Source organism: Uranotaenia lowii, chromosome 2 (genome assembly GCF_029784155.1).
Source record: "Uranotaenia lowii strain MFRU-FL chromosome 2, ASM2978415v1, whole genome shotgun sequence".
NCBI lineage: Eukaryota > Metazoa > Arthropoda > Insecta > Diptera > Culicidae > Uranotaenia > Uranotaenia lowii.
The window spans coordinates 89,064,962-89,092,183 of NC_073692.1; the positions used below are offsets into that span (position 1 = coordinate 89,064,962).

The following is a 27,222-nucleotide window of genomic DNA, read 5'->3' on the forward strand; positions in this document are numbered from 1 at the left end:
TCTGTGGTAAAAATAATAGATCAATACATGGCTGAAAAATGTGTGCAAAGGCAAAAATTATATTTTATCATAAAGTAAGAGTATTTCTTGTCATCAACGATAAATTATTTTTTAAATATTTTAACATTAAATATCATAACAACACCTTCATTTCCTTCATAAAAAGTTTTTCGATCAAATGAATAGTTTTTAAAATACAGACATTTGAAACTGCCCGGATACTAAATGATCATAGCCTTAGTCAAATGTCAGATGAAACACGCGTTTAGGTTGCTTTTGCTTATATTTTAAAGCTGATTGAATAAAATCTGAGTACAAATGACATATTTGACGAAAAATAAAACATCCACTTATGTGCATTTTATTGAACGATCCTCTATTTCAATACCGAAGGATTTAGTTTTGGATTTATCATCGCGATTGTTGTGAGTTTTAATAATAATAAAACAGATTTACCAGTTGTCATACGTTTCTTGCTTCTTTGGCATTCGCTCCTCCTCAGTGGACACTAAAATTAAATTTTACTTTTTAACATTAAAATTTAAATCTAAATCTTTAATTTTAACTTACAATTGACTGGCCATCGTCTAAACTATTTTGATTTTGGACAAATTGTTTTGATTTGCGTTGACATTTGTTTGTCAGTGTCTGTGTCAATTTTGCGATTATGGGGTCGTAAGCGGTCTTAAAATTTACGAGTCTCTCTGCCTATTAACGACATTATCGTCACCTCTCAATTTGATATAAAATGTCTCGGCAGTTATTCTAGTATTGTATCCTGTTAATCTTACCAATATTTTGGTATGATCAAAAATGTGGTATTTGGTATAAACCACAAATGTGCCCAGTGATATGAAAGATCGACCCATTTTCTAATACCTCTGACAATTAAAGCATTATTAAATTAAGCAGTGTTATTATGAGGGATAAGAAAGTTCTCGAGTTTCTCAACGATACTTTCAGAAAACGCAAATCATCAGGTTTCCCGGTTAGGTGAATTCTGAGAACCATTTCACATAAACAAATTTCTTAAAATGATTCAAAGCAACTTTCGATTAAGTTTGGCTGAAAATAAGAGATATGACTAATTCTTGGTAGCCTATAAACGTATCGAACACACGCATTTAAAGCAACACGGAGTCGATCTACAGATTAAACTTGACCGTTGAGGATTAAAAAGAGCAAAAACATTAATGAGGGATAAACATAAGAATTAATAAATTTATGTTTAGTTTGTGTATTGAAATATCGAGTAGTTTGATTATGAGAAATGGATGGTATTGCCGGTTTTACTCGTTTCAGTAAAATTGGTTAGACATCCCTAGGGAAAATATATATTTTTTAAGGTACAATGTCAGGTATGGGTAGTAAAGAGAAGAAGATTTTTCACAGCTGTTGAGAAGAGCGTAAAATTCATCAAGGTGTTAGGATTTTTTTTTAAATATGAGGCCCTTGAAGCCAAAGGGGTAACAAAATGGAAAAAAAAATCAAGATAACCTTCTAGAACGAATCCTTGATTGTCAAACATCATATGCTATTTTCATCAAAATTTTATTTGACTATTTTCTTATGTTTTGATCTCGTTGAAGAAATCCTGCTAACTGAAATTAACTTTTTGTTTGGAGCCAAAGGGGTATAAGGGCAGCACTTAAATACCTCTTTGCCACCAAGTAATTTACTTATACCCCTTTGCCACCAACCCAAATGTCATTTCCAGTAAGATGTATTTTTTAATCGGGACGAAAAATTAAAAAAAAAAGTGGAATTTAATTTTCATTTGGAAATCAAATCATGTTTAAAAATTTACCATCAAAAGAAAATCATTTAATTTTTCGTGATAACTCTAGTGAACGAAATATTATCATATTTAATATTCTATTTTCTTTTCTAACCCCAATAAATGAATCCTAAATTCCTGATTTCTGGGCATAATTATATGGAGTATGCCACAAATTTTGGGCTAGGCTCAATATGTATTTGTATGAGATGATTGGGTTAACGTTAAAGCGATATTCGTAAATGTACTGTTAAACATCAACTAATGAACGGAAGTCCATTTCCAATGTCAATTTATCAGGAAAAGACGCAGGAAACATCCAATGATCTAAAAATTCATAGAGAAATACCTTTCACGAATTATTCTTATAACTATCCTGATGAAACATTGTTGTTTGAAAAGATTTATTCCAACTGAAAAGACAAGCTTGATCTTTAGACATGAAATCTCTCGATTAACTGTACCAGGGTAAATTTCCCATCATAACAGTTAAAAATGAATATGTTAATAAATTATTTGACCTTCATCTAATTAAATCCCTGTGTTTTCTGAATCATATCAACAAGACAAAATCACCTGAAAATGGAAATTTGTTGCTTGCAAAGGGATATAAGTGCAAAAATTAAAAAATCGTGTGTCGCCTCAAATAACGTCATATAAACGTGGGTTTTCTTAAAAATAATGTCAAATGATTTATTTTTATTTTAGAAGATCAAACTCATTGAAAAAATTCATAAAATATATACAAACAAATATGGAATTTATTGGACATAACGAACTTTAAGTGCTTTTTTCTCGAAATCAGTTTTTATGCACTTATACCCCTTCGGCTCTTAGGGCCTCATTTCGAGAAATAAAAGAAAAGAAGAATGCAGCACATTTTTTAAAAGAAAAAAATATATCAGAGTTTAAAATATTTCACAATTTAAGATAAAAAAAATAATATAACAAATCTTATTTTTAAATATTCAGGATCCATAAGTTCCTTAATTTGTTTCGTAAAAGCAAATTTCAAACAGATAAACCTTAGGTTGCTTCAAAAATTTAACAACAATCATTTGAAGCACGAAAAATTCGCCAAAACGAAAAAAAAACCCAAATTTCTAATCTGCAACTATCGTAGTAAATATTGGAAAAAAGAAAGAACAACTTTTAAGTCTTTCCATTTTCGCTGAAACTATCAAAAATAAACATAATTATTTACATAACTTCGAATAAAAGTGTGGTCTACGAAATAAAAATAAAGAGAAATGAAAAACCAGAAAATATCCGCTTAGAGAAAATTAATGTACTAATGTACGTTTAAAATTATGGATGCCCAAATCGCCAAATTTTTGTGGTTTTAACAAATAGCGGACCAAATACTATATAGATACCTCATTTTTTGGTGTGACACGAGTTGACTTCACTGAGAAGCATTACTCATTTATAATACATTTTATACAAAAACTTTATTAGACGTATTGTTCTACAGCACTTTGAATAACTCGAAGAAATTAAATTATTAAAACTTTGGTTAACCGTTTCTTTTATTAAGAAAGCCAAATTTTGGTTCTTTCGGGCTAAGATTTCTTGACGCTCCTATATGTGTTAGTTAGGACACTAAAATTTTTTGAAATTCTCAATCAATAAGCCCCTCTATATATTTTCACTCGAATTCGGGAGTGTACAGAATCGGATGTTTAAAAATTTATGGTTTCTTATCTTTTCTAAATTTTCTTTTCGTTTGCTCAAGATATCGTATAAGTATATGGAATAAACCATTCCAATTTGATTTCAGATGAAAGAAATATTTCGATATGGGTCCAAAAATCGTTCTGCCTTACCTTATTTTTGGAAAACCGTTTTTAACATTTTTGTGGAACGTTTCTAGGGTTTTCATTTCTACGATAAGAATTGTTCTACTAGACTTGTTGAAGAATGCAATACAATTTCAATTGATTAAAAAGTAACAACAAAATAGTTTAGGATAACATTTTCATGATATTTTCTTGTGCAAACTCACATGTTTTGCTGATCTGGAAAAATAAAACTAAAGTAGAATTTTTTAAGCAAGTTTAATTAAACGCATTATTCATTAGAATGGTTTTTAATATCTTGGATATATGTTTACTCCAGTTTTCCTAAAAATATGTTTATCAGTTCCATAGATCCAAAAAACTGTGCTGTGCAGAAAACAAGTGCAGACTTGTGAATTCAGTTTAAAATTAAGGGGTTTGAGCTCCCTGGTTTCACAAATAAAATTCTACAGAAAGAGTCAAAATTTCTCTTCAACAAAGTAAAAGACGTAAGTTTTTGAAACAACAAACAAAGCAAAACGATTTTTCTGATCGGAAAATTAAATCATAATACATTCTTTACCAAAATTTAAATTAGAAAAAAAATCTATAAAGGGCAGTGTTTCCCTCGGGGCCTGTTCATATATGTTTCTGTCTCCATTCGATAGGTTTCATCATAAACCTTGAATGAAATGAAGGTTCTCATCGTATGTATGAAGCGCAAATATTTACCCAGTCACGTTCTGCTGGTTGCACGGTACAATTCAAGTGTAGGAAGGCGTGTGAGAAACTTCCCAGGGTTCGGTCGTCTAACTGACTGTTAACCATAGACGATAGATATGTAAAGTTTGATCAAATCATGAATTTTGTTAAAATAAAAAAAGTATCTGTCAAGTTAAAAAACACAGATTGGCTAGAAAAATCCACTGGCGGCAATGCCATTTAGGTTTCTCTATCGAGAAAGTTATCCAAAACATTTGCATAAGTTGAAACTTTGTCTCCTTTTGCGCCCCCCCATTACTGTGACCACTAATGGACGTATGGTTTCTATGGAAATGGTTGGCTGAACGAAAGAAACGAAACGTTTTTCCGGGTGAAAAATGTTGTGGGTTGACCGGGCAACTGCTTTAATCCCGAGGTAGACCACAAAGTCCTGACTTATTTATCTCCACCCTCATCCTGATCTGTAGCGAAAATATTGATACTGACAGTTTGTCCCAAAAGAGAATGCGATTCAGGAAGTTGCTTGAGGATGAGGAGTGGAACATTTTTTGCTTTGTGTTGTGCAATTTTGCCATTTTCGTAGCCCCCTGGCAGGTGAAAATGGCCCAAGTTGGGGTGCCGATGTCCATCATCATCCATTGAAGCCATCCCCATGCAAACCTCCAATGAGCCCATAAACGAGCATGGGGCATAAGATAAATACTTGAAAATTCACCGTAATTGACTGTTGATTGATGGTGACTGAGGCAGGAGGGTTCAAACTTTCATCCCCACCATTTCGGAACGCGGAAAACGAGCTCTCCCATCGCGGTTAATGTTTGACATATTTGGTCGAAGAATAATAGCCGATGATTGTGATACCGTCTGCATTTGACTGGCTTTAATAGACGGATAAACGGGAATTAAATGATTGACAAAAACGATACTTGACGGTTGTGACATATGATGCACGTGGTTATTACAGCAAACATTAAATAAATAAACAGGATAGGATGAACCGGGTCAAATGTGACAGCCAATTCAAAATATCCACCAACACCGTAACAGCGATTGTTAAACGTTGAATTTCGATGTCTGATTTCCGTTTTTAAAAATGTTTGAATTCGAGAATATTTTAAAATTTCAAACCCGTCGCCTCACAAAAATCTACATGAGGCTTTGGATTGATCAAACGCCTATGAGCATAGTCTATTTGAGTGACTTGTTTGAAGCCAAACAAGGCTACCTTTTTCGATGTTGTTGTTGAGCAAAGAAAACAGCAAAAAAAAAAACCCAAAACAACATTCGCCGAATGTAGGCAAAGTCGAAACAACAACACCCGGTAGAAAAAATTCTCATTAAAAGTTTAAATAAAAAGGTCCTACACGTTGGCAAACATTTTCACAATCCACACCCGCTCACTTAGCTCGACATTTGGGCGGCGCTCAGCGAGAAAAGTTTGTTTTTCTTCACTTACCTTTATTATGTCCACGCCCTCTTTCAATACGAGAGGGTTAGCTGGAGTTTGCACGGCCCCACAAAATTGGGGTTGAATGAGAATGTGGGAGCATAAGATGAATTCTGTACCACTGTAAACTGAAAGCTTGACGTTTGATATAGAATAATAGACCTACCGAACTTTTTTGAAAGACAGTGTTGCTGCAAGTCATATATTTTTATTTTTTGACATCCTGATAAAACAAAAAAAAAAGATTTATAATCAGCCCAGATATTAACCTATCGCTACTTAGTTCGAAATTAATTATCGCATCTTATCGTAGTCTAATATCTTCGAAATGAGATATCAAAATATCTTCTTTAATTTAAAGTAGTCATCCGTCTCATTTTTGCAGAAGATGTATCGGATATGTTTTAAAATTCTCTTCGTATCTGATTTTAAACGTTAGCATAACAAACTACAATATGTTTGTTCAATTTACCGCTATTTGCATAATTTTTAGTCACAAATTTTGAATTTGTTTGGATTGGATTAATTTCCAATCTCTCGATAACTTCATTTTGTACCAATTTCATAGAATAAACGTCTATAGATTTGTTTTTTTGAGAATTCACGTCAACGCAATTCAAAAAATTGTTTTTCGTTCAGTAGGGGCAAGTGGGGTACTCATGAACACGGGGTATTTCCAAACAAGTGCCATACGCGCTGCTGTGGGTATGAATGAAAACAAAAAGTTCCAAAAGTGGTAGTTTTACATCCAATTCATAGCTATGAGCTGTTTCAGATCTGTTTTCAAATGCTAATGATATCATTTCAGATATTTAAAAAAAATACTACCCCGTTCGACAATGTTCAATGTATTGAATATCTGATCATAGGAAATCCAGCTGGAATGTTGTTATCACCTGTTCTACATCCTGTTTATGATGCTTTGTCTGGATTTTGAAGACATTTTGAAAAATTTTATTTGCACTAATTCACAGATTAGTGTTCATATTTACCCCATAGTTTTCGTCCTATGGGGTAGTTATGCACATGTTCTTATTCATTTCCTAGCAATTTTTTGGCTTTTTGAAGGTCATATGTTTTATTCATTAACTTAAGGGGCCATTCACTAATTACCCAAGCATTTCCAGACCCCTTTCCCATCTCCCATTGTAAGAAATTTCTTACAAAACTACCCCTCTCCCACTCTTCTGTAAGATCTTAACACATTAAGGACCGCGAAGAAATCTTAGCCAGGAAACATCAACACTCGACATTCTATATCACAGAATCCACTGGACCAAATTCAATAAATTCCATATCAAATTTAGGTCCGCAATGTCTTAAATGTAAGGTTTTCAATTTTTGAGAAATTGATTTTTATTTCTATAAATGAGATTTGGATTTAGAAAAAAACCATGCCAGTTCTTCTCAGTCTTTGAAAAAACTTTCGAACACAATTTTATCAAAACTGAAACTAAAATTTCAAAGGTAAATAAAACAGAAGTTTTGAAAGAAAACCTCAATCCGTAATCACAGTTAAGCAAGTCTTAATTTTGTTTAAAAAATTAGTGATAAGAACTTGCTTTTTGTTGATAAAAAAAGGCTTTCAAATGTTTTTTTAGATTAAGCGAGAATCGGTTTACCGGTAATACCAAAACCGAAAACCTGTATCCCAATTCCCAGGAATAGTTCTCTAATACCGAATACAGGTTTAACGTCCTTCCGAAAACCATTTTTTTTTGTATTAATCTTATAAACTAAATAAACTCAACTGTTTAATTTTACTAAAAATAAAATTCACCATTTGTTTACAAAAGTTTTGTTGCTCGAGCTTTTATTCATAACCGCGTGAAATTTAGCTTTATTATGAACTTTAAGTCTCTGTGGTCAACAGTCAAATATAGTAAAAGCTTTGATAAATTTAATAGGTGTCCACAAAGCAAAGATGGAAAAGATAAATTTTCTTGTATATTTGGACAACGTGCTGCTATTCAGAACATTAGAATTACAGCAAATAATCCTTGCTTATGTGTTACATCTGGATAGCAAAGATCTAAAATCTATTTTCTTGCAGTCTTATGTTTACACTTAGATACGTTTTTCAATGTTCATTTGTTCGAATATATATTTTTTTTTAATTTGGTACAAACTGAATATTTTTTAGTTGAAGATTTTCTCTTTCAGTTTGGTGAGGAAAACTTTGAAAATTATTTTGAGAGAATGGAGCTACCAAAGTGAAATTTCGTAGAGGCGATAAAAAAATATATTAGTGTTAATATTTTTCAAAAGAGTCGTCGTATAACTGTTGTTACTTTTCAAAAATTTTATACCAAGTTCGAAATCCGTGTTCATAACTACCCCCTAGACAGTGGGGTAAATATGAACAGACGGGGTAATTATGAACAGACGTCCCAAGGAAAGAGGTTGCGACCAAAAAATAAAAGTTGTTCTACAGAATGATTAAGAGCACGGAAACATTCATTGTTGGCAGCTTTTCAGAATTTATGATAAGTGTTGCGGACGGAATTAACACAGCTTCAAACTGTAAATATATTTTACATGTAATAATCTTAAATTTAGGGGTTTGTTATTTTAATTTCCGGTACTTACAATATCAGTGTTCTAAGGCTATGATCATTTAATATCCGGGCACTTTATTTCGGTGATATCTACGTCAATAGAGCTCGGATTTGCAAAACTTTAGTATCGTTGTGTTGGTTATGAAAAGGACTATCTTGCCTATTTTTGATAGATTTTTAAGCTTACGTTTGTTTGAGATATTCACGACGCAAAAAGACACGATAAAAATAATTTTGCACAAATTTGCTCCTTTTACGCATTTTGCGCCTCGAAAATTCTTCATTGTTGACTTGAAAGCTCATGAACTGTTGATTTTTTGTGATTTTTTTTTGGATCAAATGGTTAATAAGTATAAGGAGCACCTCTAGGATGCTCACGAAATTCAAACCAAGCATCTTAGTGGAACCCTTGATCTTAAATATGGTAAAAAGTCTATGGTTATTGAGGATAACTGAATGCAGACTCCTTAAATAATGCAAAAAATCCATTTCCGGCAGGCGAAAAGTGTTGCCTGACTAGTAGACACCAAGTAAATAACTAATAATGATCAGTTCCAAAGATTGTAATCTGTGCGTCCGGTTTTTACGCAATATGACAGATGTGTTCTGATGGTCAAATAAATTTATGTTAAAACCGGATTTAAGAGATCAAATTCATCGAGATGCCTACTCATGAAAAGGTTCCAACACGATTCCAATTGCTTTTTTCAGGTGAGTTTGTGTAAAACAGCATGATTTTGCAAAGGTTTTGCTTCTGTGGTAGAAAAAAATAAATCAATACATGACTGAAAAAAGTGTGCAAAGATAAAAATGAGATTTTATGTAAAAGTTTGAGTATTTCTTGAAATCATTGATAAATATATTTTTTTATATTTTTACATTAAATGTCATATTAACATCTTCATTTCCTCCATATAAAGTTTTTCGATCAAATGAATAGTTTTTAAAATACACACGTTTGTAACTGCCCGGATACTAAATGATCATAGCCTTAAATTGCTTTCGCGCCCGAACAATAAGTTTGTTTTCGATTGAGTGCGTGTTTGGTAAACTTTAGAGACCTTTTCACTGAGAGTCGTTAGAAGTAGCAAGCCCTCTCTTAGAGAGTCGACAGTTTCGAAATCTGTGTTAGCTGTTCAGTGTTGCTGATGTTAACAATAAGAAATAAACATATGGTGGTGTAAGTGTTGAAAATGAATAAATTTTGTTCATAATTACCCCATCTAGCCCTATATGGTGGATTGCCGGTTTAAAAAAATACAATCACAACTCAGACTCTATTCCAATAATGAACCTCCCATTCTCATCCCTCTCCGATCAAGGACAAAGAAGGATTAAAAAACATCGACCAAACGGCAGACGGCCAATGCAGTGCGTTTTTTGATTGTCGGCGGTGGCAGAAAAACTATGGCAATAAAACTTTGTTGACTAACCGACTCAAATACAGCACTGGGTAAGATATCGGACAAGCGACCCGAGATGAAATGTTGCAGTAAGTTCGATTCTCACTACTTATTTTGGAAAAAAATTGTCCAATAGGCTGAAAAACCCATAAAATATTTTTTCTTGTTCCACTCGAATGTAGTGATAATTTATCATTTTCTTGAGAGTTCGAGTCTTTATGTCAGTAGTGTACACTTTTCAGCGTATTTCAGGCACAGAGATTTGCAAAATAGGCATTGGATTTTTGCAGCCTTTTCTATGGGTGTAGGAATGATTTAATATAGTGAAATTGCGAATTGCAATACATTGCTGAATTTGTTGGATTTTGTGCACAAATAAGCCCATCAATCAATGCTTGGAAAAAAATTTATATATAGACATTCACTCACTCTCGAGTTTTCCAGGGTTTTCAAGATAATTTCAACATGTTTGCAAAGTTTACCAGAGGAAGATTTTCGGCTTTTTCAGTCTGTTCACGGATCCAAAGCACCTTCTTTTTTTATTCCGACGTTTTGTTCTTTATTTGAACTTTTTCACAGGAATCTACAACAAACATATAGTGAAACTAATTGACAACACAAAAAGAATTGTGTTTCTTTGTCTGGAGGATTATTGGAAACTAAGTTGCATGCACTTTTTACCAACAAAACGCTAAAAATATTAAAAAGAAACACTTAGATAAAAAGGAATCTTTATAAAAAAGTATAATAAATATTTTTAAAAATATGGAAATATACTGTCTACCAAGAACTCCAAACACGAAAAACAAAACTTCGAAAAAAAAAACAAAAAACACTCCAATCACTAGTTTGCAGCACTACCAAGTGATGTTGTTGATGTGTCGATTTTGTTCTCTTTCGGTGTGATGATCTTCGGTCTATTTCCTTTTTTAAAAGTGTTGATGATTTCGGAATATGTGTCACCATCGGATCTCTTGTTCACTGTGTCATCTGTATTAACAATGTGACAAACTTAGCCGCCGACCGTGGCATAGAAGATAGTGTTGGGGGCCGTACCTTTTCCTTCGGAGTGGTTCTGTTGTGTGGTTTCCCGACGGCTCGCCAACACCGCCAAAACTCAACCGAAATCACTGCTGTGCGGCTAAGTTTAACTGCTGTGGCTTATCACATGCAAAATTCCACTGCAGTTTATCGGAATAAACGTTTTAAAAAACACGCAACTTCTTCATAAAAACCACGCACAATTTATTGACTACAATTTAATAAACCGAAATTCTACTTAAAATTACAAAACGGAACATTTATTAGACTTAGGCTATATTTCAACTTAAAGTTAATTTACGAGTAAGTATATGAATCGCGATTATCCGGAGTGGTTGGCAGGCTCAATTCGACTGGTGCGAGTTTCGAGTTTTGCCATCTGCCTCCGAAGATTGAAGATGCGATGTTTTTCCGATGGGCCGATGGGTGATACGCTCTCTCCCAATCTCCGTTCTAGTCACCAAAAACAATAACCGGTGGGTGATGATCGCTGCACAATACCGGCTGATGATTGCCGATGATTGCTGATGATCGTCTTCGGGTACCTTTTTGCTCGTCGTGTGGGCCGTGCTGGGATGGAAATCACCGTCTGTTGTTTGGTCATTCGGTCTGATCGTTGGGTGTTCGGCGAGTCGTAGGTAAAACCACCAGCTGGAGAAACCGAAGATGGGACACCAACTGTTGAAGTTGTTTTCGATTGTGGGTTGCCGGCTATCAGTGGTGTATCAAGGGGCTATTGCGGTCATAGACATCCTCACCCACCCAGAAATATCCAGGATTTCTGAAATAATACAAAAAAAACTCCTCTTCGAAGAACGTGGGGATTTGGAAATGGGAAGGATTCAGAGCTCAATTGTTGGTGGGTTTTAGGTCTCGATAGGTTTTATGGGAAGAATGCAAAGTTTTTCTACTGGGCGATCGATGCATCCTTGCGCAGTTTTCAATTTAACTACTCGTACCACTCCGTCGCTGCCAGGGTAAGTCTGTTGTACACGAGCCATTTTCCAACGTAGGGGTGGGAGGTTCTCGTCCTTCAGGACAACAAGCATGCCTTCGTTGATACCAACTGGGGACTTCCACCGCTTGGTCCTTGCTTGCAGCTGACACAAATACTCCCTTCGCCATCGCTTCCAAAATTGTTGGAATCGCTTTTGAACCTGCTGACATTTACTCAGTCGATTAAAAGGTACATCGAGGACATTTTCATCCGGAACTTCTTGCAGGGAGCTACCGATGAGAAAATGAGCAGGTGTTAGGGGGTCCAAGTCGTTAGGGTCGTCTGAACAGGGTGTCAATGGTCGGGAGTTTAGACACGCTTCCACCTGGACTAATAGCGTGTTGAAATCCTCTGGTGATACCGGTTCTTCTCCTAAAACTCTAAGCAGATGATTCTTGGCTGATCGTACGGCAGCTTCCCAGAGACCACCGAAATGGGGAGCGCTCGGCGGACTAAAGCTCCACTGTATTCCGGAATTCGCACACTCCTTTGCTACTTGGTCACGATGAGAACGATCCCTTAGAAGCTCTAAAAGTTCTCTCATTTTGTTACGGGCACCAACGAAATTCGTACCGTTATCAGATAGGATTTCCGCACATTTTCCTCTGCGAGCTACGAACCTACGCAACGCTTGGATGAAGCGGTCAGTGGTCAAATCTGAAACCAGTTCCAGATGAACAGCCTTTGTGCACAGACAGACAAAAATACAAACGTAGGCCTTGACTGCCGGGCGACGGGGAACGGGTCTGACATAAACGGGGCCGAAATAATCCACACCGCTTCGTCGAAAGGCTGGGGCGATGGTCACCCTGGAAGCCGGTAAATCGCCCATGAACTGCTGGACTGGAGATGGCTTGGCTCTATAACATCTCAAACAACGATGAACTACATTCCTTACGGTTTCTCTCCCTCCGAAAATCCAGTAACGCTGTCTCAAGACACTTAACAAAAGCTGTGGGCCTGCGTGTAGCAGCTTCTCGTGGTGATACCTAATGAGCAACGTCGAAAAGAGGTGCCTAGCGGGCAGTGCAACGGGATACTTTGCATCATGAGGCTCATCAGAATTCCTCAGTCTACCGCCAAGTCGAATTACTCCTTCAGAGGACAAGAAAGGGTTATACCAACGCATCGGCGAACTCCTAGACACCGATTTTCCTTCTGCCAAAACCTTCCATTCATCCGCAAATGCAATCCTTTGGATTTGAGAGATAAGATCGTATTCCGCATGATTCAATTCCGACACCGAGAGATAACTTCGATTTGGTTCTGCTTCTGGGTTTCTTAGTCTGCTTAAAAGAAAGGTTTTCAGGCGTAGCCAATATGCAGTTTTACGAATGAGGTCAATATAAGACGAAAACTTAGAAATATAAGAATTGACAAACTCCTCCGTTTCAGAGGCAACCACGACAACAGTAGTTCGACGCAATTCCTCGTCTCCTTCTTCTCGAGCACAAAACGCTGGTGCTTGTGGCCAACTCTCCTCTGATTCTTGCAACCAGGCCGGCCCTTTCCACCAAAACTGGTTTTCCACGATATTCGCTGGTGAAACTCCTCTCGAAATCAAGTCCGCCGGGTTCTGAATACCTGGTACATGACGCCATTTGCATCCCTCAGAGATGGATTGAATTTTAGACACCCTATTTGCCACATACGTCGTCCACACAGTCGGAATCGCTTGCAACCACCGCAAAACGCACGTCGAATCGGTCCAGAAAAACGCCTTAGCCGAAATTTTCAAGGAATCCTTCACCTTTTCGAATTGTTCTGCAATCAATAATGCTCCAGAGAGTTCGAGACGTGCTATCGATTGACATTTTAATGGGGCCACCTTAGATTTCGACGAAACTAATCTAGTCCAAACTATACCATGCGAGTCTCTGCTACGAAGATAGATACAACCGCCAAACGCCTTCTCAGAAGCATCCGAGAAACAATGAAGTTCCAGCTCTATCGGGTTGGGGATAATAACACAGCGATCGATTCTAATGGTGTTCAGCCAGTACAACTCCTCGTGAAATTTTCGCCAACGCTCACCCACCGTGGAAGGTAGTTGCTCGTCCCAATCAAGCCTATTGCCGTCCGAATTTTGAAGAATCCACAACTGCTGCATGTAAATCTTCGCCATGGTTATAGTGGCTCCAATCAGCCCTAAGGGGTCGAATAACATGGCGATAACAGAGAGTACGTTGCGTTTCGTCAACTTGAGGTCTTCGAATTTTGGTAAATTAAATTGGAACATGAATGTATCCGAACCGGGCAACCAAGTCAGTCCTAACGTTTTGACAGAGGGATCTGGGTCCAAATCTACGAACCCAGGAATCGCTAAATTGTCTTGCGGAATACCCTGTAGAACCTCCGACCGATTACAGGCAAACTTGCGTAGTCGAAAACCTCCGCTTTCCGTGATCTGCTCCAACTGCTTCCTAAGCTCAACTGCTTCTTCGAGGATGTTCACTCCGGTAATGACGTCGTCCATGTAGGTGTCATCTGCCATCGCTTGCGCCGCCAAGGGAAAACGAGATGCCTCATCTGACGTCAGTTGTTGCAAAGTACGGGTAGCCAAAAACGGAGCAGGCTTCGTTCCGTAGGTCACCGTGTTCAGCTCGTAAACACCTACTTCCTCGTTCGGATTGTTGCGCCATAACACACACTGGAGAGGTCTGTCTTCGGGTTGAATCTCAATTTGGCGAAACATCTTGTCAACGTCTGCCACCAGCATAATCGCCTTCGTCCGACACCGCATCATGATGGACCTGAGGTCATCTTGTACAACCGGCCCGGTCATCAAGACGTCGTTGAGCGATACTCCCGAAGATGTCTTGCAAGAGGCATCGAAGACTACGCGCACCTTGGTAGTCGTACTCGCCTCCTTTATTACCGGATGATGTGGCAGAAAACACCTTCTGAAATTGCCAATATCCTCCGCCGGAACCTTTCGCATGTGCCCAAGTTGATGATACTCCTCCATAAATTCCATGTACTGGCGCTTCAGTTCTGTATCCCTGGCAAATCGACGTTCTGTACCCAAGAGCCGCCGATAAGCGATGTCTCTGGAGTCACCGAGCCTTGACACTGCAACCTTTTTCGTAGGCAGAGCAACACTGTATCGCCCGCTTGAACTCCGCTGAACCGTCTGCTCAAAAATCTCCTCACATAGACTCTCCTCCGGGGAATAGTTCCTCTTTGATCCAATCTCTTCGGATTCCCAAAACCGTGACACCAGCATATCAAGTGTCTCGTTCGCCGAGACGTTGCAGCTGACTCTTAGCGAGCTATCCGGTTGAGAAACACCTCCACATACGATCCATCCGAAGACTGATTCATTGAGTGCTGGCAAATTTGCTCCAAGCGATATTCTTCGACCAGTTTCGAAGAACTCGAAGAAGCACTCAATTCCCAAGACGAGGTCCACGCTGTTGGACTGGAAAAAGGCAGGATCAGCTAGCGAAATTCCCTTAGGAATATTCCATCCCCCAGTGTTGACATCTGCTGTCGGAAGAGTTGCCGTAACCTTGTGTAAAACCAAGAAACTAAGTTCACGAGCATATTCAGATGTACGAGACTTCACCACAGCGCTGACCTTCTGCTTCACCTTCGTTGCAACTTGCCCAATGCCGAGAATCGAAACATCCACCTTGTTTCGAGAAACCGTTATCCGTTGACTAAGCCGTTGAGTCATAAAATTACTCTCAGATCCGGAATCTAACAGCGCCCTTGCCGGAAGCTGATTACCCATATCGTCTTCAATAATGACCACCGCTGTCGCTAGTAGAACTCGAGAACGGAATTGCGAAGCTGAATTCACCGATGAACCAATAGGAGCTGCCATGTTCGCCACACGTGTCGATGATTCTGCTTCCTGATCGTCGGAGAGAGAATCATTCCTCGATGCGTTTGCTGAAACCTGACCATTACTGTTGTTTTCAGAGCGGAAGCACACCAGCGAATGATGACGACCACTACACTGCTTGCAGGAGAATTTTGATGGACAATTCCTAGCCTGATGTCCCGTTCTTAGGCAATTTCGGCACAACCCATGTGTTCGAAGTAGATTCACCCTTTCCGAAACAGTGGAGCGCTTGAATTTTGGGCATTGATGAACACCATGCTGTTCCCGTTTGCAAACGATGCATGTCCCTGGTTTCTGCTGCTGCTGATACTGCTGCTGCTGCTGATACTGCTGCTGCTGCTGCTGCTGCTGCTGCTGCTGTGAAGCATTGTGGCTGACCCGAACGTATGGTTTCTGCTTCTGCCCTGCTGTCTGCTGATAACCACCTTTCAATTCCAATGCCTTGGATGGAAGCGCCTCTAGAACCGCAATTCGCCGTCTTATGAACTCCGTCAAATCCTCAAGAGTATCTGCCTCCTTGTTAGCAGATAACTCCTCCCACCCCCTACGCGTAACAGGATCCAACCGTGTTGAGAGAAGATGGACCAAGAGAAGCTCCTTGTAGTTCTCGGGCTGCACAACCTGATCGAGGATTTGAACATTCTTCTCGAAACCTTCCAGTAAAGCGTGCAGATCAGGTATTGACTCCTTGACAAGATGCGGAAGGGAAAACAATGCTTGTATCTGACGTTTCTTAAGCTGCTTGCTATTATTGTAGCGTTTTAAAAGAATATTCCATGCTATCGTGTAATTTGCCTGGGTTATTTGAAGCGAGTCTATCAGGGTTTTTGGCTCCCCTTCAAGACACCCCTTTAAGTAGTGAAATTTCTCTACTTCACAAAGGTCTGGCTTGCAATGGATTAACGAGGTAAACAGATCTCGAAATCCAAGCCAATCTTCGATGTCCCCATTAAAAGTTTGCAATTTTATCTGAGGCAACCGCACATGATCCATCCCACTATGGCCTGACGACTCGTTCAATCGAGCAGAGTGATTGATCGAATCCGGCACCGCAAATTCTCTTGCCCGATCAACCAAAAATGCCTTGCAGAAGTAATACTGGTTGCTTAAGTCTTGCCGTTCCTTGTCAAATAAATCATCGGTCTCCTTAAAGTCATCGTGCGCTTTGATCTGAATTAAAGTGTCGCAAAAGTTTTCCCACAGGTCATCAATTTTACCCAATCGAACCTCAATTTGACCCTGAGTTGAATCCTCCCTGTACCCGTCGACAAACATCCAAATGTCGGAAAAGCTGGTTTGAATTTCCTTCAATTTCACCCGTAAAACCTTCAGCGACGGCGGGGCCTTCTCAGCTGCAGTTGACTTCGGCATTATGATGACGTCAGAACCGGAAAGGATGAAATGTGGGTGTAGATTTCCAAAAAGTGTCCAAAATTCGGCTGAACATATACTGTCCAGCAAATTACCTTAGAAACCCTTTCGTTGTACCAATGGTAATTTGTGGACCGTCACCCAGAAACCGAATATGCTCACCAGCACAAACGCTCGAAGAATTAATCAACAGGCACACGAAGAGGAGAAGGATGAGGTGTAGTATTCCAAAAAATTGCAACGGCTGAACATATACTGTTCACTTTACCTATGAACCCTGTAATGGCGCCGAATCCAAACCAAACGACCAGCGAAATCCAAAGAAGATGACTTGCTCTAACGAGCAGTTCCAAAATTGTTCTGATCACGAACAGTTGTTGCTCATGGATGTTGTAGCACGTTAATTGAAGAGGATAATTTTTATTTAAAACAGTGTATTATCAAACCCTAGCTAATGTGGACATATACTGTTCAATTAATCTCACCCGAGAGAACTTTTTGTTGCGCTGCCTCTTCCTTCGTGCGATGCTGTTGAAAATGGCGACCTTCGCCCGACACTCTGCGTAGACCTTCGCCGGTATGAACGCAGCAGCGCCCTTGCTAGTACGGTTCAAGTAGCACCCACACCGAGACCTCCTCAATGTGACCCAGTGCCACTTCCGGACCAAGATCGGATAAACAGCTTTCCTGCGGTGAGTTGTAGGAACGCAGCAGCACCCTTGCCACTAACGATGATCACCTACGAGCAGCACCCACACCGAGACCTCCTCGATGCGGCCCAGTGCCACTACCGGACCAGGACCGGATGAGTCTGCGACGGTTAGTTGAAGCGCAGCAGCTCCCTTGCCACTACGATACCGAATCCGAGTCGCACCCACGCCGAAACCTTCTCGATGCGGCCCTGAGCTCCGAACCAAAACGGTACGAGATGGTTTTCGAAGAAACGCAGCAGCTCCCTTGCCACAACGTTGATCGAATCCAGCTATCACTTGCCAGACACCTACTCGCTACGCTAATGCTGATCACCGATCGAAGTAACACGAACACCGAGGCCTTCTCAATGCGACTCCGTGCCACTTCTGAACCGAAATGCGATCACCGTCTTCTCTGCGATGATAGCGCGCAGCAGCTCCTTAGCCACCACGAACCCGAATCCTAGGCGCCTCCACACCGAAAACCTCCTCGATGCGGCCCTGTTACCTTCCACCAGAACGCGATGAACACCTTGTCACCACCGACAACCAAAGGATGATGGTTGCAGTCAAATTGGCCCTTCCAGAGCGATCCAATATCGCCCAGTGTGAACCGACTCCAAGCGGTTCCGTAAATCGTCACGACACTCCGGATAATGATGTCACAGTAGAGATCGAAGAGGTGTGTTAATATCATGCAATCCTAAAACGGCTGAACATATACTGCACTTATGTATAATTACCTGAGAAAACAGGAATCTCCGCACGTGCAGTAATGTTGCGCATGCAACCGTAGGATGAGTTGCCTAATCACCGTTGATCCTCGATTATTCCTCCAGGCCTCCGAAAAACATGCAAAAATTCGGCAGGTGTTTAGCATGCAACACCCAAGCCAAGCCGATCAGTTGCAATGGCGCGCTGATGATGCAGAACAATGCACCTTTGTTGGAAAGGTGCACAATAGTGAATTGTTCACTGCTGTGATGATGGCGTTTTCCTCGATCCCAATGGCGCCTTCCACGATCCCAAATGGCGCCAAAACCTTAATCGTGCGTTACCGATGCGTGTTCCGGGTTTCCGGTTGCTCCCATCCGGTTCGAAGGACCACAATGTTGGGGGCCGTACCTTTTCCTTCGGAGTGGTTCTGTTGTGTGGTTTCCCGACGGCTCGCCAACACCGCCAAAACTCAACCGAAATCACTGCTGTGCGGCTAAGTTTAACTGCTGTGGCTTATCACATGCAAAATTCCACTGCAGTTTATCGGAATAAACGTTTTAAAAAACACGCAACTTCTTCATAAAAACCACGCACAATTTATTGACTACAATTTAATAAACCGAAATTCTACTTAAAATTACAAAACGGAACATTTATTAGACTTAGGCTATATTTCAACTTAAAGTTAATTTACGAGTAAGTATATGAATCGCGATTATCCGGAGTGGTTGGCAGGCTCAATTCGACTGGTGCGAGTTTCGAGTTTTGCCATCTGCCTCCGAAGATTGAAGATGCGATGTTTTTCCGATGGGCCGATGGGTGATACGCTCTCTCCCAATCTCCGTTCTAGTCACCAAAAACAATAACCGGTGGGTGATGATCGCTGCACAATACCGGCTGATGATTGCCGATGATTGCTGATGATCGTCTTCGGGTACCTTTTTGCTCGTCGTGTGGGCCGTGCTGGGATGGAAATCACCGTCTGTTGTTTGGTCATTCGGTCTGATCGTTGGGTGTTCGGCGAGTCGTAGGTAAAACCACCAGCTGGAGAAACCGAAGATGGGACACCAACTGTTGAAGTTGTTTTCGATTGTGGGTTGCCGGCTATCAGTGGTGTATCAAGGGGCTATTGCGGTCATAGACAGATAGCGTTCAAGTCTTCTAAGCCAGTGGTCATGAGATCAAGTCTTGGTCACGGCAAACATAGTACCCTTTCTGTGGGTTGGTGGTGTTAGCATAAGGAAAATGCTAGCCATTATATCCTTGAAAGATGTACCCTTAGTCTTAAGTAGAATTAAGATCTCTTTAAAGAAGCATGAAGTTTCACTGAGCTCCTATATGTGTGTGTTCATAGGTTCAACTTAAAATGTGGGTAGCGCTGACCCTTGAAATTTGGTCAAGTTAACGAGGATTTTTAAGTGTTAGAATGCGTTATGATTGTAGATGAACTATTGGTAAAAAAAACTTCCAATTTTCTTTCACAGCATTTTTACTTCTTTTATCTGAAAAATAAAATCCGTTACTACTCAAAAATATGTTGAATTAGAATACCAAACTTAATTATGTAAAATATAACTTGAGCCAATGGCCGTAGGAACTCAGGGATTTGGGGGGTTAAACCCCCTCCATGAGAGTTCAAGCAAGGCAAGCGAAATATTCTACTTTACACTAAAAATTATAAATTCTATATCAAATTTAGATTATAAATTATTTAGGAATAAAAATTTCGACTTAGAACTGATGCCATAACTTCGAAAACTAATCCCAGATTCAAAGTTTTGACACAGTTTTTCAAAAATTTCTCACTGGTTGGTTGAAATTTATTTCTGAACATTGAATTTAAAAGGAGCTTTTAATCATTTCGGTTGTTCTGGTTACATATTATTAGAATAAAAATTTCATTTTTTTAATATCCAGAATTTTGTATCCCGTAAAGAATTCATGATTTTTAGTTCAAATTATAATTAGAAATATGAAATAAACAGCTGTTTGGAAATCCTGGCTCAAATTTGGGTTTGCAATTCATTCAAAACAAAAAAAATCATTTTCGAAACTCATATGCTTTTAATGTTATGATAATACATTTCCGAATAAACAATTTAAAAACCATCTTGAATTTTCGTTTGATATTCAGATTCGAAGTTCTTAAATTTATTTCCCATGCAGAATTCAAACATAACAAAGCATAAAAATGGCAATCCAGAATTGAAAACTCAAGATCAGGTTAATTATTCGAAACTCATTATTTTAATTCAGTTTCACAGATTGAGTTTACAATGAATAATTGAAAAATTAAATGAAATCAGATTGAAACCTAAAGAATCAGAATTTTTATTGAAGCTCCTGGGAATTCAATTCCTTGGCTCATATTTCAAATTCTGATGTTGAATCAAGATTCAGAAATCGTTTTTTTTTTGGGAATTCAGAAATCTCGTTGAAATCCGGAAACAGATTCAAAATTCGAATTTTGCATTTAAATATTATTAGATTCATCTCGTAGAAGAGTTGTACGTCAAAAATATCAAGGTGAATGTGTAGTCGCAACAGGTTGCTGACTGAATTTTGAAATTTACAATATTTGATCAATTTCAGTTGTGTACAAAAACTCAGCTGAAAATCAAAAATATTAAAAGAAAATTGTGAATATTTTAAAAATTTTGTTCAGTGAAATTTACTGATTTTTGTTTTTTTTAATCCATCCACTGGATTGATTAAATTGATTTTTGAATAAAATATTTGATGTTAAAGAAACATGTAATCGTTACGCTTAAAAACGGCTCTTAATTTAATATTTTCTTGGTGTATTTTTTAAAATTATTTGCATATTATACAGGGTTTTCAAGGGCCATTTTGCAAACAAAAATCACACATTTGGATCAAGTTTGTAAGGATCACATTTTTACCGCTAAATTTGAATCTCTTACTTTTACTTTTGAAAATTTGAATCATTTCCATTGAGAGTTGAAATTTTTGAGTCTGAACAAAAGTTTCGCAGATCCAGCTTATTTTATATGAGCATGGAACAATTTCTAACTCAAACCAAACCAATCAAATCCACCAGAATCTTGACTAAATTCAAAGATTTTATCATCGATGGAACTAAGTTCCCTATTTTGTTACTATAAGCTTCATTTCTCAAATTTAGCTTACAATTTTAATATTTTTAGGACATATTTTCAAAAGTTCCAATTCAATACAAAACAAAAAACACCAACAAAATGTTGAAGAATTTTGAAATGAATAATAAAAAAGTAGGTAAGTAGGGGAGAGTGGGGTATCGTGGGCCATGGGGAAACCTGAGCCACTTTTAATATTTCAGATGTTTGTTGAGATAAAAATCTCAAACCAACTGTCATCGTAGTCGCTTTGCGTGATCGTATATTCCTATATGATGGTGACTGAAATACGCATCATATGTTTTTTTTTATTTTTAAGCTATAAAAAGTTAGAAAAATTCACTTACATATTTAAAAAAACACCCACTAATTTCATCGATGGGGAACCTAAAGTGCATAACAAAAATATGCTTATACGCTAATGATCTTAGCTTTGTCATGATCTTTCACGTGGAAAAGGAATTTCAATTAGTCACACAAACGCAACCAATTTGCAAATCATAGCTTGTGGGGAATCGTGGGCCACACATCTTGAATCACCTTTATTTTTATGTTTTTACACACATTCAGAACTCAAAATACGTTTTAACCTATCTGTAAAGTTTTCTTATGCCAAATGAAAAGTTATGAAAAATATTTTGTCCATCCTTTAAAAGAAATTTTGCCAAAACGTTCGCGAGCCAGGTTTTGGAATCAATTCGATCATACACAGCTCTTTTTATATTTCATCATCTGAAATTGCTTTAAAATAATGAAATGAATTAGGAAATCACAGTTTTGGGCCATCTCATAAACTTTGCATGTTATTTGGTCAATTTGGATTTGGTGGCCCACGATTCCCCACCATTTTTCAAACCCAAAAAATAATGCTTTTTTTTAAACAATCAGAATTTAGGGAAAATAACTTATTGAAAGTTTTAAAAAAATACTTTATGATACCTTGAAAATTAAGAAAACCATAATATTTTTTATTTTCATTTTATCTTTTATTATAAAGAAGTTATGGAACAACGAAAAAAAAGTGGCTCATGATTCCCCACTCTCCCATACTATTTTTTTTAAACTTTTTTTTTTATTCGTGCTTTGTTTGAGTGAAAATATGATAGATAAAAATCAGTTCCAATGTTTCATGTCTCAATTAAGATTTTTGTTAAATATCTGAAATATGTGAAAATAATATTTTTTTATTATTTTTCCCTTCATGTATTCATCATTGCGCACTATTGAGAATTTTTTTGAGCAACAAATAAAAATCATTAAATGAAGGGTTTGAAATCAAAATTATTTCGAAATGACTTTATGGTCAACATGAAAAAGACCATGAAAGAAACATGAAAAGGGCCATAAATTAGAAGATTCGATTCGGTGCGTTCTGGCTTTCGCAACCAAACTGCCTTGTCCTCGCCCTAAAGCTGGTACGTGAATTCAACACGCATGGTAAGCTGGTGTTCAAAATGTAATTCGAATTTTTATGACGCTACATTAGTTTTATTTTATTTCCTTCCGATATCCACATCGTCCTGGACGAACGTCGACAGCTTGACGTTGTTGGGCCTTTTTGGAACCAGCCAAGAAACACAGGAAGGTGGAACCAATCAAAGTCGCATTCCGATTCGCAGTCATCATCTGTATGTGTAGGTATTTCGTTCGCCAGGACGGCAACCCAGCTAAGAAAAGCTCGTAAAAAGTGTATTTGAGGAAAAAAAAAATGCTGCGAAAGCCGTTCGAAACCGTTGTTGTTGGTGTTCCTGGACAGCCATCAAATGTCGATTGTTGTTGATTTTCGAAATCGATTGCCATTGGCAGTATCCCCCCATATCTGACTGTCAGTCATCATGGTTCCTCCTCTCGGATGATTCTTGCTTACGATTCTGGATTCTGGAACGAACAAACTAACACAAACGGTGTGGGTTTGCAGGTCAATCTCCCTGCTGTTGGTCATACAGAGTGACAGTCAATGGACGAAATCATCTCGTAAAACATTGGATTTTATGTTCTGGAGCTACCGTTTGCTATTTGTGTATTCCTGGACCGTTTATGCTTTTGGATGTGTAGATAATCCTGTGGCGGTGTTTTGATGTTTGCAGTTTGAATCTTGAACAGTGACGCAAGAGGTGAATACGTATTTACAGTACCGTTCATAATTCTATAGAAATTGAAAGCACGCGCACTGTCACTTCGACTTTGAACTTCCATAACTTTTTACTCTGATGATATTTTTTTTGATCAAAATGTTTGCGTTAGATAGATCAACTATCACACTATTATATCATCAAATTTTTGCTTTCTGGGGTTTGTGTGGCCTGAGAAACAGAAATTCTTCGAAAATTGGACTTTTCGCATTTCTAGATCCATGCCTCAAATATTGCATCTCGCATAACTTTTGATCTCATCGATAGAATTTTTCGAAAACTTAAGACATGTTAGTTTCATATTTCAACAATCATTGTGCAAAGTTTCAATAAAAAATGTAGCGTAATTTCAGAGATATTGCAGTTTGAATTACTAAAGTCCAAAAAGTCCGATTTTCGTAGAATTTCTGTTTCTCAGGCCACACAAATTTCAGAAAGCTAAAATTTGGTAATATAATAGTGTGATAGTTGATCTATCCAACGCAAGAATTTTGATAAAAAAATATCATTAGAGTAAAAAGTTATGGAAGTTTAAAGTCGTGGTGACAGTGCGCGTGCTTGCAATTTCTATACAATTATGAACGGTACTGTAGATGAAATTTTGTTCTTACGCTAAGAATCATCGACAGTATTTCTCCAGGTATTTATTGGACCGCGTATTGAACCATACTTATGACACATTGCCATTTCGCTTGTTGAGCTATTACGCGATATTACATTTCGCGTTTTGTTGTGTAACCTCCTACTCGGTTACAACCTGCATTTTATGATTTTCGGTGGCAGTTTTGCCCGGACATAAATAAAATGTAGGTAAATGTAAATACTTACGCAATAAAAAAACTATTATTATATACATTAAATATTAATAAATTCATTGTGGGCTGTTAGTTCTCTCGAGCTGTGGTTCTCTCGACAAACCATCCTACAGCCGCCGGTAGTATTCCGAGGCCACATCTACCACCACCACAGTAGCTCACTTTGCGAGATTATTCGAAACCAATGGTTCTTCCGCAATTCTACTCCCGAGGTTATCATCACAGATAATGGCTCATGCTTTTTATCTAAAGAATTCAAATCGTTATTAGATCGCACTAATATCAGCACTGTGCCAATAACAAAAGTGCTAAGTGCGTCCCAAGAGGGTCGAACCGCCGTCCGTTAACATACGGCGCAGGACACGGCCGTCCGTCAACATACGGCTTCCCGGATACGCCGTTCGTTACCATACGGCAAACGACTTTACCTGACCGTACAACCACACACGGTGCAGAAAAGAATAGAGAACTGTGGTTCTCTCGACAAACCATCCTACAGCCGCCGGTAGTATTCCGAGGCCACATCTACCACCACTTTGGGGCCTGAGGCAGGCCAGAACCTGCGCGACGCACCAGGGCGTCCGCAACTACGGGAAATTACCGGCCAACCCGGCCGACGGAGTCCACGTGGTACCACGGCAGCGAGTTCCAGCATCGAGGTGTCCGGCAGCATCGACGGGTACCCGCACCAGCAGCAACGAGCAAGCAGTGAGTTAAAAAGGTTTTTTTTAATAAAGTCTAGATTCTTCCTTTTAATAACTAAAGTTCAAAATTAGTTTTCAATATACGTTCCTTTACTTGCCCTTAAAATTTAAATTTCACTTTTATTGCGTGCACCGAAAGGATCAAAATACGGGTTGATAACTGGGTGGGAGGAATCAAGGTCGAACAGGTGAGTAAGTGTTTCCTAGCTACGACGAGCCGACCCTGAGATTGGCTGGAGTCCTGAGCTAGTCGAAGGCCTAGTTTCAGTTGAACTGAATGCTTGTCAACATGGCCGGATTTAGGGGGGGGGCAATGTAGGCAATTGCACCGAGATTCAGGGTGGCCCCTCGAAGAGGAAAAAAAATTAAAAGCTTCGCTCAAAACAATTAATAAAACCATATCTAAAAATTCAAAGTATATACAAACTGAAACTAAAGCATGGATCACTACAAATCTGGACGCGTTAAAACGGGTCCATCGCGGAGTTATTTAAACGAAATAAAAATGTTTTGTAATCAAAATGTAGGGTTTTTATTGTATTTCAAAGGAAAATTAAGAAAAAAAATATTTCGATATTTTTTTGATGAAATTTCGAACTTTTCGTCTAGAACCACTCATCGAAGTTTGAACACCCTATTCATTGACCTTAGCGGCCATTTTGTTCCACAATCTCTTCATCTCTGTTGCTTCCCGAGTCGTCTACCATTCTTCTTCATCTTCTGCTTGAAAATCGCCTAAAATTTTTCGATAGGACGGAATTGAGGGCAGTTAGGTGGGTTGATGTCTTTTTCGACAAAATCCATCCGTTGGCCCAATATCACTGTAGTACCTCCTAGCTGCAGTGGCAGCATGCCAAATCTGGCGAAAACTTTACTGGTCTACGAAAAAAAAACGTTTTTTAAGGCACTCCTCCTTGAACATTTCAAAGTCCATGGTCTTGGTTTTCACAAAAACCGAGGTTTTTCGTCCGCAACTGCAAATATCTTGCCAGATCAAACACTTTCTTGCCAACTTATCGGCAAAAACGAATTTGAACTTGGCGGGGACATCACCCTGACCAGTTCAGTGCACCACTGCAGTGGCTCAATAAAATTTTTGCCCAGGAAGCTGCCCAAAATCCATCTTCACGTACGTTTCGTCATCCATGAGGATGCATCCGTCGTAATTCGTTAGAATCTTGTTGTATAACTTCCGGGCACGTCCTTTGGCTACTAAATTCTGCTTTAATACCCGGTTTTATTGCTTACTGGCCCGATAGGATCGTATTACTTCGCGCAGACTAATCCTTCTGACGGTGTACCGGTTGACGTTGAATTTCTTGGCGATGTCGTAGTCCGACTACCCTGTGTTTGCCTTGATCGTTCTCAACACCTTCAAATGCAGTTTCTGATTCTTAGGTCCACTATAACGCTTGGTATGAACCTGCCGATCGATAGTATGAATATCACGGAAACGTTAGAGAACGCTACACACGGTTGATTTGAGCATTTTTAACGATTTCGTGATTTTTTTTTAACCCGACTATGTCGGTTTTTAACGTAGGTGTTCAAAATTTTTTTTCGTCTCGCGACTTCCATCACGTGTAACTTTTTTTGAACAAAACGAATCGTAATGGAATTTTCAGCACTGATAGAGGAAACATTTCCGAACAAAGTACTGTCAAAACCTTCCAGATCCAACAACTAGGAGCGCAATGGTATAATAAACAGTGCGTCCAGATTCATGGTGATCCATGCTTTAGGACGGGGGGACCTCTTTAGTAGAAAATAGAATTCATAATTCAGTTATGTATAGGTACTCGAAAAATTTGCTCCAAGGATCCACTATATGATATAACGTTTGGCGACTGCACTGCAAGCTTGGTATGGAAGTATAAAATTTTAAATCTTTAAACCTCCCATGGCTTTTTTGGTTTTTCTCACTGCGAGAATAGCCATATCAGTTTTGGAAGCGATTCATTGTGTCGTGATTTAGCGCAATGGGTTTAAATTTTGTATGGAAATTGGTATGAGAAAACAAAAATATTTATCACAAATCACCAAAGATGAGCTGAAAGATAAAAAAAATTGAACTTTGGATTATAAACATTTCCTGATTCTT

The 27,222-nt window shown here is 38.5% G+C and overlaps 2 protein-coding genes across 2 annotated transcripts in view; both read right to left on the reverse strand.

Annotated features, from left to right (window-relative positions):
• The window catches only part of LOC129744364 (uncharacterized), a 232,117-nt gene that overhangs the window by 13,301 nt on the left and 191,594 nt on the right, over positions 1-27,222 (reverse strand). The gene's annotated exons all lie outside the window — the stretch shown is intronic.
• Positions 11,072-16,945, reverse strand: LOC129741652 (uncharacterized). Its single transcript, XM_055733400.1, has 4 exons — positions 15,953-16,945; positions 11,737-15,688; positions 11,490-11,508; positions 11,072-11,438 (listed from the first exon to the last, which is right to left on the reverse strand). Exons 1-4 carry the CDS (start codon positions 16,943-16,945, stop codon positions 11,072-11,074), a joined length of 5,331 nt encoding a protein of 1,776 aa, XP_055589375.1.